This window comes from Colobus angolensis, unplaced genomic scaffold, assembly GCF_000951035.1.
Source record: "Colobus angolensis palliatus isolate OR3802 unplaced genomic scaffold, Cang.pa_1.0 Scaffold377, whole genome shotgun sequence".
In the NCBI taxonomy this organism is placed as follows: Eukaryota; Metazoa; Chordata; class Mammalia; order Primates; family Cercopithecidae; genus Colobus; species Colobus angolensis.
In genome coordinates, this window is record NW_012117121.1 from 353241 (window position 1) to 366465 (window position 13225).

A 13225-nucleotide genomic window follows, 5' to 3' on the forward strand; every position below is an offset into this window, starting at 1 on the left:
GCAGCACTTCGGGAGGCAAAGTGGGTGAATCATCTGAGGTCGGGAGTTCGAGACCAGCCTGACCAACATGGTGAAACCCTGTCTCTACTCAAAATACAAAAATTAGCTGGGTGTGGTGGTGGGTGCCTGTACTCCTAGCTACTTGGGAGGCTGAGGCAGGGGAATCGCTTGAACCCAGGAGGCGGAGGTTGGAGTGAACCAAGATTGCACCATTGCATTCCAGCCTGGGCAACAGAGTAAGACTCCATCTCAAATAAAAAAAAGAAAAAAAAAATTCCTATGATCTGGTTCTAACCTTTCTTTGAATACTATTATTGCCCCAAACACCCTGAATCCAGCCAGAGGAGATTTATGTTCTTTCCTTCCGTTTGCCTTTGCTCAAGCTATCCCCTCAGCCTCAAATGTACTCTTCATCTCTACCAGGCAGATACAATAAACATTTCAGAGTGGTTAGTATATACAAGACACTGTTAAAATTCTATTGATTCTTAAAGGTCCTATTCATATGCTATTTTGTCCATGAACCCTTCTTGCCCTCCCCAAGGAAATGGTACTTTGGATCAATTGTAGCATGTATTCTACTTAATAATGTAGCTTGAGAGTATGATTAGTCCTCCCAACAGACCATGAGAAATATGGGAGATTTTAGGGCTGTGTCTTGCTTGTGTTCCTATCGCCAGTATCTGTGCATGGTACATTGTAGATGCTCAACGACAGAATAAATGAAAAAAATAATTTCAGGAAAAGAATGTACATGGGTAGTCTCTTGGGACACAAAACTGGGTGGGATCCAGGATCCAGGAAAACAGAAGTATCAACTTGTCGAAAAAAAAAAACGTCTCCTGCCTTGGGAAGAATAGCAGATAAGCTTGGAGGATGGAAATGGGATAGCCTATGTGGAGACACAGAAGTGTCCAAATCCCATTTCCTGCTCAAATACCACCCCTTCATTAAGTCTTTCCTAAATGTCCTCCGGGAGACGACCCCCAGCTCAGCTCAATCTCTTTGGATTTTCTACCTTGCAGAATGTTTGTCTTGATAAATAAAATTCATAGAAAGCCATTGGTTTGGCCTGAGCTCCACACTAGGCCCAACAGGCCAAACCAAAATAGTCACTCATGCTAACGTTCCAAACCACAAAGCCGAAATTAAGCTGTTCATCTGCCCTTCAGAGAAATCAGAAGAGAGGGGAAAGAGCCATATCCCCATGATAAAGGAAGTCCGTTTGCCTTAACCAATACAAGTAAAACAACTTTGAAACTTGTTGTTTCTGCTTTTTTTCAGCCCTTTTCTGTCTATAAAGACAATCTCCTCTGCTCGGCTCATCAGAATACTCATTCTGTTTTATAGAATAAGGTGTTGCCCGGTGCTAGAATCGCAAATAGCCAGTTAAGATCTATAACTACATTTCTTGTAATTTTGTCTTTTGACAGTATACATATCTTATTTCCTTTCCCAGACCAGAACCTCTCTGAGGGCAGGAGGAACCTGGTTTTCCCTGCTTCACACATGACACATAATAACCACTCATTCATTCAATGTAGGTTTACTGGATGGATAAATAGGAATGGGGGGGAGATAGGCGGGAAAGTGAGTAGACAAATGCGAAACAGGAAAAGCTTGCGCCAGGAAAAACAGTGAAGAGCAAAATCTCCAGACCCCCGATTAAATGGTTTAAAGCGAAGCCAAGCAAGAACCTCCCGTCCATTCTGCAGCAGGGAAGAGCAGATGTCCGTTGCTCGCCTTCAACTTTGCTCTGAGGACCTCTCATGAGTACCCCGCGATTGTCCTTCCTAATGCCTGACTGAATCCTGAGGCTAGCCTTCAGCGAACATCTACACCTCCTTGCCCTTCACGTAAAGCCGAGCCTGTGATTACACTTATCCTTCCGTCGCCGGCCCCATTTCTCCTTCCCCTTCTCTCATCTCGCAACCACCGCTAGTAAGGCGCGCGTGCGGGCAGCCCTAGCCGGTAGGGGAGGGAGGGTCCTGCGACCGGAAACCGGAAACCGGAAGGGGGGCTGTGAGGACGTGTTCGGAGGAAGCCAGAGTTGGAGCAGTGGCCGGCCCGGCTGGCGACATGGACCCCCTGTACCAGCAAACGCACAAGTGAGGGCCGGTTGGGGAGCGGGCAGGGGCTAGACGACGCTAGGCCAGATGAGGCTGGCTTCCGGGGCTGGGGCCTCGGACGTCCGCCAGGGTAGAGGCCGAGTTTTTCCGCCAGGGCACTGCTGGGGATGCCTCCGAAGTGCTTAATCCTTGGCGGGACGCCCAGGTCAGACACAGACAGTGGGTTCAGCCTGGGGCCTGGAGACGTGGGGCCGCTGACTCCTGGGTTCTGCAAGTCCGTGACTACCTGCTGGGTAGACTGGGTGAAGGGCACCTGCAGGTTATAAAACTTTGTCCAGCACTTGTCAACTCGGTGCTCCTGGTTGGTAGAGCTTGAGAGGAGACACGGCACCTGGCCGTAGGAGTGTACTGTTTAATTGGAGAGTCAAGGCACGTACGGGAAAGTATTTTCGTTCTTATTCAATTTATACTAAAGACCACATTTTTATGGTACAAAGAAATTGCTGTCCACGTAGCATTCGCTATTATTACTTGTTAATAGTATTTGGTTACAGATTATCGCTGAGAAAGTCAAATTTTAATTTAGCCTCTCATGACTTAAGTTCCTTGATGGTGTCCTTTATTCGCATCGTCCTGCACTTTTGGAACTTGCTGAGATACGTAGTTGAATATGGTAATGGGGGCATAATTACCCTATTTTTGGGGGGAGGGGGCAGAATTTTATGATTTTTACCCTGTTTTGGGGGGACGGAATTTTATGATTTTTATTTTTTATTGTAAAATATACACAACATAAGATTTACTGTTTTAACATTTTTTAAGTGTACAATTCAGTGACATTGGGTACGTACACAACTTACATCACTACGATCCATTTCCAAAACTTTTTCATCATCCCAGTGTGCCTGTTAATCAGTAGCACCTCGTTTCTTCCTTCCAGAGCACCTAGTAACCTCTGTTTTACTTCTCTCTATGAATTTACCTATTCTAGATACTTATAAGTGGAGTCATACAGAATTTTTCTTTGTATCAGGCTTATTTCACTTAATGTTTTCAGGGTTCATCTATATTTTAGTCTGTTATCAGAATTTCATTCCGTTTTATGGCTGAATAATATTCCGTTGTATGTATCTACCACATTTTGTTACCCACTCATCTGTTGATGGACACTTGGATGTTTCCACCATTGGGCTGTTGAGAATAATACTGCTATGAACTCTGGTGTGGAAGTATCTGTTTTAGATCCTCTTCTCAATTTATTGAGGTATATACCTGACCTATTGAGAACTGTCAAACTTATGCTGTAGTTTTATTGATTAAAACACTTAAACTCACACTCCCGAGGCCTGGAAATGAAATGCCCTGAAGCATTAGGAATAAGAGGGTGAAGATCCTCTTTCTCTTTCATTTTCCAAGTTTACAGGTTTCTTTTATTTTGGCGATGAAGTGTTTCATTTGTGTGGGCGAAAATACAGAACCTACTTTGTAGTGACAGAATTTTCTTTTACACAGGGGAGCCCTATTCTCACATAAACATATAGGAAGGGACTTAAACTAGTCTGTGAGTAATTTAGAGAAAGAATGAAACGCAATTATGTTCATGTTACTAAGAAAGGGCAGATCTTTCACAATCCCGGGGCACAATGGGCATGGTAGTGCCTTGAAGTTAATCTGTTATGTATGGTCTTATCTAGTTAATTAAAAGATGTTGCCAAGAAGGCCATGACCCATTTTATATTCAAGAATAATTTTGTTTAGAGAGTCTTAGACTACCTGTTTTCAGTGCAGCTAATCTCAGAGAAAACTGCATGGCTCAGAAGAGGAATTCTAAATGGTACTCCAAACAAGATGTGTGGAGTGTAGGTGAACTCTGTAGGCCTCCAACAATGCACCCTTGAACTCTAGCAGCTTGCTAGTTTTTTCTGTTAAGGGCCGGATAGTAAATATTATAGGCTCTGTGGGCTATACAGTCTCTATAGTGACTACTCTGCTGTTATATTGGGAAAACAGCCATAGACAATATGTAAACTAATTGATGTACCTGTGTTCCAGTACAATTTTATTTATCAAAACAAGCAGTGGGGCCAGCTTTGCCCCACAACTATTAGGCCCTCTGTTACCCCGACACTCATTAATTCATTGAATATTTATTGAGCACCTACTATGTGCTATGCACCATTCTCCATGCTGGCAGCACAGCCCTGCCCTTGAGGAGTTTACCTTCTTTTATGCTGCAGTATCTGTCTTTCCTTTCAACCAGGAGTGGGAGTTGGTTCTAGACCTCCTTGCTTTGTTTTTCCTCATCTGTAGAATGATATTATAGTTTGGGCTGGTTAAACTGTAAGGCTCCTTTCAGTTCCATGATGCAGAACTGGTGACTGAATGACTTTCACAGGAAACACGTGGAGTCCAGTGAGCACCAGCAATGAACTTTCGCAACTGCAGAAATTAGCGATTATAGCTGAGTTGACCCAACAGTAGCTGAACATATTCATTTTACTGGAACTTTGAACCCAGTTTGTGGTTATCTCTTGCCATGTCCCTGAATACATTGAATACATTGGAATTGGATTGACATTTTAAAGTTACTTGAAAACTCCTGAATCTACCTGAACAGCGAATGAATGAAAATAAAAGATGAAAAACAGAATAAACATATTACACTTAAATGTTTACTTTAGGTAAACTTTATTAGAGGAGCTAATAGCCAAGCTTCTGTTTTTGAGATCCCAATGGTTGTAAAGGCGACCACATTTGTCCCCTTTGTAGTCCAAGATAAAGTCCTGTCCTGGACGTTATCATATGTCCAGGAAACAAGAAGCACTACATTTAACAAGCTCCCCAGGTGGTTTTGATGAACAGGTGGGCTTAAGAACTGTTACCTTATCTCAAGACCATGTTTTTCCTTGATAAATTTTGCCCTTTAATGAGCAAAATGTAAAGGCAAAGTGAGTGAAATGAAAATAACCAGATTGTTGCCATTACTTTTAAGTAAAGTTAACACCAAACTTACATGATGCTGTATAGATTACATAGTGTTTTCATGTTCACAGTGGTCAGAGGCAGCCTGGATGTAAAGTGGATGTTATGGGGTGGTGGGGGGTGGTGAGTAGTTTCATGAACTTTTAAAAAGCACTTCTATTAAAAAATTCTTCCTAGATCTTCTGTAAACCTTTTTAAAAGACAGCTAGAGTGACCCTGGCTTACTTGCTACTATTTCTCTGATTTGTCATATTATCACCCAAGCCCACCATGGACCCCGTGCTAGAGAGGGCATTCCTCATGGCCATTCTCCCAAGTCTTGCTTGTGTATCACCTATTGACTTGCAGCGTGTTGTGTTTTCAGAATTCCCAGTTCAGTTTGAGACAGATTTTGCAGTTGGCATATTAGTAGTTCCCACCTTGCCATTCATACTTGGCTTTGTTGTTTCACATTTATCTTTTCTTAGCATGAAATGTAGTGACTGGAATTGTATTATTAGCTACATCTTCTCTAATTGGTTCAAAGCAAATAGAGATTTGATGGGAAAAGTCAGTGGATTATGGGCCTGTACAAAAGTGCTTTGATGAACATCCCTGCCATTTACATCTCCTCAGGGTATCCCAGAAGCTGTCTAGGACACATTCCTCAAAGTGCTGGGTCATAGGATGGACACATACTGTATTCTACTAGTTATTGTCAGAAAGCATTTAAAGTGTTTTACCAATTTATAATCCTACCAGCTGGGTATGAGAGTTCTAGTTTCCCTATTTCCTTATTAATGCATATGTTCCCAAACTTTAAAATATTTGTCAGTTTGACGGGCTAAAGAAATGTGATCTCATTGCTTTTCATTTGTGTTTTCCTAGTTGAGTGTCATTTTGTATATTGATTGACCATTTGGGTTTTCTTTCCTGTCATTTGCCCGCCCTTTTTTTTAAAAAAAAATGCCTTGTTTGACTTTTCCTATTGATTTGTAACAATTCTTTATTTTCTGCACATCAATCCTTTGTTATCTGCTGCAGATACTCTCCAGTCTGTGCTGTTCATTTATTTGTTTATTTTGTGGCTTTGGTGTACAGAAGTTTTTTGTTTTAATGTTGTCAGATGTATCTGTCTTTTTCTTTGTGGTTTGTGGGTTTTGTGGGGGGCGGGTAATTTTTGGATTTTGTCTTAAGAAATCCTTCTGTAACCCGAGGTCATTTATGGACACCTGTATTTTCTTCAGAAAGTTTGAAAGCTCTGCTTTTTCCAGTTAGGTTTTAAGTGAGCTTGAGTTTATTTTTATGTGTTACCTGAGGTGTCCTTTTTCTGTACAGATAACAAACCGGAGCTGTTGGCATTTATTGTAGTCCCTTCTTTCAAAAGCTCCCAAATACGTGGGGCTGTGTCTGGGTCTTTCTTTCCTCCTGGGCCAGCTGTAGGGTTTGCCTTTCCGTGTCCATCTGTGCCTGCACTGCCACCATCTTGTTTCCATTGTTACAGTCATAATGGCTGGTTGGACAAGTCATTCCTCCCCCTCCTTCTTCAGAGTGGTCTTGGCTATTCTTTGCCTCCCCACTTTTTATTATGTCACTGTTCGTGTTGATAATATTATGAACTTTCAGATTTTTCTATTAAATCAGCATTGAAAATTTACCTCACAGCTTGCGTCAGGACTTCCTTAGAGTCCTAATTCTCCTTTTCATCCCCGTTACCCTCCGGTCCCCTATACCTGTTCCCTTGTTTGCCTTGCTTCAGATGTCGGCTACCTCAGGCTGCATTCCTACATCAGCCCTGATACCTCCACAGCCCCGCATCATCCCAGAATATCCCGGACTTACTTTCTGGAAGCAACGGTCTGGTCTTGGACTCTAGCAGTGATTTCTAGTTGCTTCTCAGGGCCACAGGTCTTGCCTAGGAGCACCCTGGGGAGTCATTTCACAGCTCGTCCAGCTTCTTTTGGTGCCCGAAGGCATGTCTGGAGGCCACAGGGAAGCCCTGGTAAAGACTGGGCACAAGCTGAAGCCGAAGTTGGGTGCCTGGCTGGCACTGGTAAATTTGGAGTCCTGGTTTGCAGTGCTCATGGTGAAGACTGGTTGCTGACCTTTCCTCCAGCGTTGGGGATGATGTGAGAGTCCAGCAGGCTCCCTACATGTGGGCCCTAACCTGGGGAGACCTCCACTGTGAGCACAGGAAGTGGATGGTGGGGCCAGCATGAGCAGGATCCCAAGGACTGATCATGGAGGACCACTAGGAAGGGGGTCTTGAGGATGACCTCGGCCAGGCCCTGGAAAGCCTCCAGAGAGTGTTACCCAGATCCAGGGTACAGTGTTGCATTTCCAAATGAGATGGCAGTTCCTTCTTTCCTTGATATTGTCAGGGAAAGATGTTTACCAAACAGGAGGTCCCTATCTTTCAGGGTCTTCCTTTGACTGGTTTCCTCCAGTGAGTCACTTCACCATCCTCTTCCTCTGACCTGATTCTCTTTCAAGCAGCCCACCCTGCTTGTAATCCACATGTCTCGTATGAATTTTTGCATATCAATTTTCTCTATCTTCCTTCACCAAATGATGTCTCCCTTCTTCACAGTGATGCTCAGAACTCTCTCCGTCCACAAAACTTACTTGGTTTCTTTTTCTCAGCCCCACCCCTCTGTCTGCTTGCCTGTGACACCACTATGCAGAGCTACCCCTCTTTCTGTTTGTTTATATTTATGTGTATTGCTTTTCTCGTGAATCTTCCCAGGGCTTGTTCATGCCTGTCCAGCCTGTCATTCCTAATTATGTTGTTTCTCAAGGACAAGGATTTTTTATCTCTCTTGCCCTTTGACTCTTCCTAGTACAGGCCAGTGCTTAGCACATTAGGTCATAGAACAGAAAGTAGGATTGGCTGGGTCCAGTTCGAGGTTTATCACTTGCTGTGTGACCTTGAACAAGTTACATAAGCTTTCTGGGCTTCAGTTTTATTTATAAAATGAGGATGATAATAGTACTTTCCTCATAGGGTTATTGACTTGGCAGAGTCTCTTGGATATGGTAAGCACCCATAATCTGCCTAGCAGTGTTATTATTAGTAGTTAAGATATTAGAAACCATGCCAAAACGTGGGACCTAAAGTGCCACATACAAATTTTACAGTTCAGTGATGCTGTCAATTTAAATCAGTTACATGTTGGCATCAGAAACATTGTCTTTTCTGACTGAAGCGCTGTTGATTACTCCTGTCTCACTCATTTCCTCCCTCTTCCTTTGATAGGCAGGTCCACGAGATCCAGTCTCGCATGGGACGCCTGGAGACGGCAGACAAGCAGTCTGTGCAGAGTGAGTAATTAACTGTGGAGACCAGAGTCCTTTCTCTGATGACAGGGTGCTAATGGGCTGGGTTTCCTGACTGCACTCTGCCTCGGGGGCTTAATGATTCAGCGTGGAATGAGTTTTGTTGTTAGGGTGGACAGAAAAACCCTATGGCAAAATCACTGATTTCCCTGAATGTGCCCTTTGGAATCCCACAAGTCTTATCCCCCATTACCCCTCCACTCAACCTGACATGGCCCTATGGGAATGGAAGCGCTTGCCTCCATCTGTCTTAATCTAATTACCTAGTCCTTAGAGGAATGTACTCCATAAAAATTCAGAGATGTTTAACTGGAATTGGCCATTTCTTCTGAGCTGAGAACTGTGGCTTTTTAGGAGGATTATTCAGAAACGAACAGCAATATTAATTAGTTTAGTTCCCACAGCATGGTTTCTTTTGAGAAGCATGCTGGATTTTTGTTTTTTTTCGTTTTTTTTTTTTTTTCTATTCTAAGGAAAGATCTTTTTTCTGAGTCAGTCATATGGACACCACCTGCGGGGGCTGCCTACCCACCCCACTGCTGGGCTCCCTCCGGACCCATTCCTCCCGTTCTCTCACATCTCCTTTCACAGCTTCAAAAGCAACTCTGTTCTTGGTTCTGTGCCCCACCTTGTTCTAATCTCAACTGTCTTTGTTTACTGTGGGCGCAAAGGCCTAGGAAGGGGCAGTGTCACTGCTGTCACTTCTTTATGGGGCAAGAAGCAGTCTGGATGCTTTCTTTTGTGCACAGTTTAGCTTTTTTGTTCAATGGACTTTGTTTGCCTTCTCAGCAATCTCGTTACATGATTAGAAATGGAAAGAGGTCATTTTGACTGTCTTATCGAAAGGGATAAGGAAAATGACCGTATTTATCATATCTCTTTACCTCTGTGGATTCTTTCCTGGGCCTTTCCTATTGATATTTGGTCTATTTTGGGGACATCAACATTGCTCAGCCCACCCATTCTTACAGAAAGCCTTAAGGGAGCTCTCCTCCGTATGTTTCACATACTAATCTTCCCCTTCCTTTATGCTTTTTTTTTTAATTAAAAAAAAACTTATTACTATAGGGAATTCAATTGGCAGTCTTTTTACTAGATATTTATAATCCACGTCTGAGAAATCCAAAGGAAAAGAGACCTACATCAGAAAATTTAGCTTAAAGTATTTATTTGTACAACCTTTGCATGTTTATTTTTAAAGGTAGGAAATTTATTTCTACAGATTTACCTTCATCTTTTTAAAAAAATTGGCATTGTTGTGTCATTAACAACTATATACATGTACTTTCTTCAAAACAACATTTACAGCATAAGTTGAATTTTTTCTGTTATTCATTAGTGTATACATTTTTCTCCTTTTGAAATATGTAGTTCTAGTTTATTGGATATTGAAAAAAAAATCTGTAATTTATTCTAATTTAAGTTCACTATCTCTTTTCCAGCAATTATTCTTTTTTCTTTTTTGTACAGTAGTAGAAAACGAAATCCAAGCAAGCATAGACCAGATATTCAGCCGTCTAGAACGTCTGGAGATTTTGTCCAGCAAGGAACCCCCTAACAAAAGACAAAATGCCAAACTGTAAGTGCTGACCTCTGGCATGGCCCTGCTACTTCAGGCCCGGCAAGACAGGCTTTTCTCCTGCGGGGGAGGCGATAGAATATTCTGAAGACCCACGTACATGTTGAAAAACTACGACTACGCAAAGAAAAAGCCCCCCCAAAGGGCACAATTGTATCTGAGTGATGCGCCTCAAAATAAATAGCCTGTGAGGTTTGTAACTCAGAAACCTTGTGACCCCTTTGGTGTCATTTTGAAATTTTGCCTCCAGTTCTGTTTTTCTGACTAGACCCATAGGCACTTGGAGCCTAATGTTGCCATGGAGTTTTGTTCTGCTCTTTGGTTCCTGCTGGGTTTTTCTTGGGTTGAAATGAAAAATCACTTGACTCAGTCCACCCATAATGAAATGCTGATCTAATGTTTGATACTCCACCATGAAATTAAAATGAAACCACCTCGCCACTCCACCCCCAGTGCCTGTTTCCAAAAGTTTTATGAAACTCTGTGGATGCTTTACCTCAAAGATGCCCTTGGGCTTCTTCCAGGAGAGCGATATAATCCACAGAAGGTCAAGAAGAGGTCAGCGAGCCTGCTTCCTGTCCCCTCTTCCCTGTCATGCATCCAGAATCAGAGAGCAACAGATTCTGAAGTAAAGCTGCCAGAAACTTGTGTGCTACCATCTCGCTTTAACCACACGTTACTTCTTTACTTTCAACATCATTGATCAAAATCAGATCTTGTGGTGGTGGGGTATAGCGTGGGGTGGTGTAGGGAGAAGTAAGGAAATGCCGTCTTTCCTGAATACAAAGCCTGGCCCCCTCAGACTCTGCTGCCCTGAGTTCCTGGAATTTAATCTCTCTCTCCATCAATTCCAGTCGGGTCGACCAGTTAAAGTATGATGTCCAGCACCTGCAGACTGCGCTCAGAAACTTCCAGCATCGGCGCCATGCAAGAGAGCAGCAGGAGAGACAGCGAGAAGAGCTTCTGTCTCGAACCTTCACCACTAACGTAAGCCAGGCCTGCGGTGAGGGTCGGCCTGCATTTGACAGATTGTGGGGGCTGGAGTTCAGATCTCTGAACGCCATCTGTTTTGGGGGTGTCTGAAGAAGACTGATGATGAGGAAACCAACTGGAAATGACGGGAACTTTGTGCATTGCCACAGAGGCTAGACCTCGACAGAGAATCCCTTTTTCTAAGACAAAAACTTGAAGCAGTTAAATTGAAGGGGAATAAGCAGAGGTGAAAATTACCTGGTTGGACTGGTCTGAGACAGAAAGGTGGAAGTTCACATAGTGGAAACGTTTTTCTGATCAGATAGAGAGAGATGATTAGAACCTAGGCCATTTGTAGAGAAGGCAGCATTTCAAAGCTGCCTGCGGGCAGTTGCCGTTGTGCCGAGTATGTGTGTGGTTCCAGTGTCAGGTGCATTAAAATGTTTTTGCCCCTAGTCTGAGCAGCAATTTGGAGGAATTTGTTAACAGATGTGTAGGGCTAGATGGACTGCTTGCCTGAGTCTGTCTGAAAGTGTGTTGGTGTGCACGTTTGATTTCTCAGAACCCATTGTCCCTGCCCTTTAGTCTTAACCAGATTGTTTCCTGCACATGGCTGTAGAACATACTGGCCTTTTCTGTGTCCTGCATAATATATTCCACTAAGTGAAGTGTGCTTTGGCTTTTTGTATTTTGTTTTTTACAGAGGATTATTTTCTAAAGAGATGTTAGCTTTCTAAGCCTGTTGTTAAAATTCACATCATTTCCTGCTTTGTAGATGTTTAACCCTCAATGCTGCATCCTTGCTTTGCAATAAATTTCCCCAAGTGCTTCAGGCTGTGCCAACGTTGTTTTTGCTTCCCCAGACTAACCAGTCAAGTCACAGTATTTAACAGTTCAAAAATTTAATGAACTGTAAGACACACTAAAAGATGTTTGGATTTTAGATTGTTAATATTGTAGTATTCAGGCCGTTTTTAGACCAAGGATGATCGCTTAGGATTATTTTGTTTTTTGCCAGCCTGGTGTGATGCTGTGCATACAGTCAGTTCTTAATAAACATTGACTTGCCAGATGAAACTTCTTCCTGGTCATTCTACCATCTGGAGCTATAATACATTTTTCCGAGAAATAATGGCCCATCAGCCATACTGTTTTAAATGGGAGGGTAAGAAAGATTTGTATGTAAATGGCATTTCGTAAGTGCTTGTCAAATTACTGAAGAGAAGTCTCTAACTGAGTCTTTCAGACACCAGCGTCTTTTGACGCACTAGGCATTAGCTGCATGCAGAACACTGATTAATTTAGGCACTAGGAGTAAAGCACATGATGAAATTAAAAGGCCTGATGCCTACCTGTGAGGACCTCCCCTGTTAGCAGGGGCAGTTGAAAACGCACATGTGCAAAATGATTCCAAATCTGAGCAGCAAAGAAACAGTGGCATAACCTTTTTTTTTTTTCTGACAATTGAAACTGGGATTTAGGTGGTAAAAACAGCACTAGTAGAACGGGGCACAATGGCACACGCCTGTGATCCCAGCACTTTGGGAGACCAAGGCAGCAGATTGTTCAGGAGTTGACCATCCTGGGTGACATGGTCAGACCTTGTCTCTACAGGAAGTATAAAAATTAGCCGGGCATGGTGGCATGAGCCTGTGGTACCAGCTACTCGGGAGGCTGAGGTGAGAGGATCCCTTAAGCCTGGTAGGTTAAGGCTGCGCTGTATCCTGGGTGACAGAGTGAGACCTTATCTCAAAACATGAAACAAACCCCAGCACTACTTGGCAGGAGAGTTTGTGATTGGCAGAAAAGAGAAGGGAATACTCTCACAACTGGTAAGGACTCGACTCCTGTCTGTAGTCCACTTTCAGCACAAAAGTAGAGCCACCAGGATGGATGTTGGTGTTTCTCTCTACAGTATGGGTGACAGGGCGGGCCGTGCGCTCAGTACCCAGATTTCAACCTCCACTGGACTTCTTACCAGCTGTGTGATCTTGGACAAGTTATTCTACCTTTCTGGGCATTTTTTCATCTATAAAATGGGGAGGCCTACGGACAGATTGCTTGAGTGAAGGAGTTTGAGACCAGCCGGAGCAACATGGTGAAACCCTGTCTCTATCAAAAATATATAAAAAAAAAAAAAAGAAAGAAAGAAAGAAAAAAACTGGGCATGGTAGCATGCACCTGTGGTCCCACTACTCAGAAGGCTGAGGTGGGAGAATCACTGAGTCCAGGAGACTAAGATTGCAGTGAGCTGAGATCGCACCACTGCACTCTACCCTGCGTGACAGAGGGAGACCCTGTCTCAAAA

The 13225-nt window shown here is 43.1% G+C and overlaps 1 protein-coding gene across 3 annotated transcripts in view; it reads left to right on the forward strand.

Moving 5' to 3' along the window:
• The first annotated feature begins 2012 nt into the window (after positions 1-2012).
• GOSR2 (golgi SNAP receptor complex member 2) overlaps positions 2013-13225 on the forward strand; it is a 39990-nt gene continuing 28777 nt past the window's right edge. For all 3 annotated transcript variants that reach the window (XM_011953905.1, XM_011953907.1, XM_011953906.1), the window contains exons 1-4: positions 2013-2108; positions 8287-8351; positions 9837-9945; positions 10800-10932. In XM_011953905.1, coding sequence (XP_011809295.1) covers positions 2080-2108; positions 8287-8351; positions 9837-9945; positions 10800-10932 — 336 coding nt within the window. In that variant the 5' untranslated portion in view covers positions 2013-2079. The remainder of the gene's footprint in view (positions 2109-8286; positions 8352-9836; positions 9946-10799; positions 10933-13225) is intronic.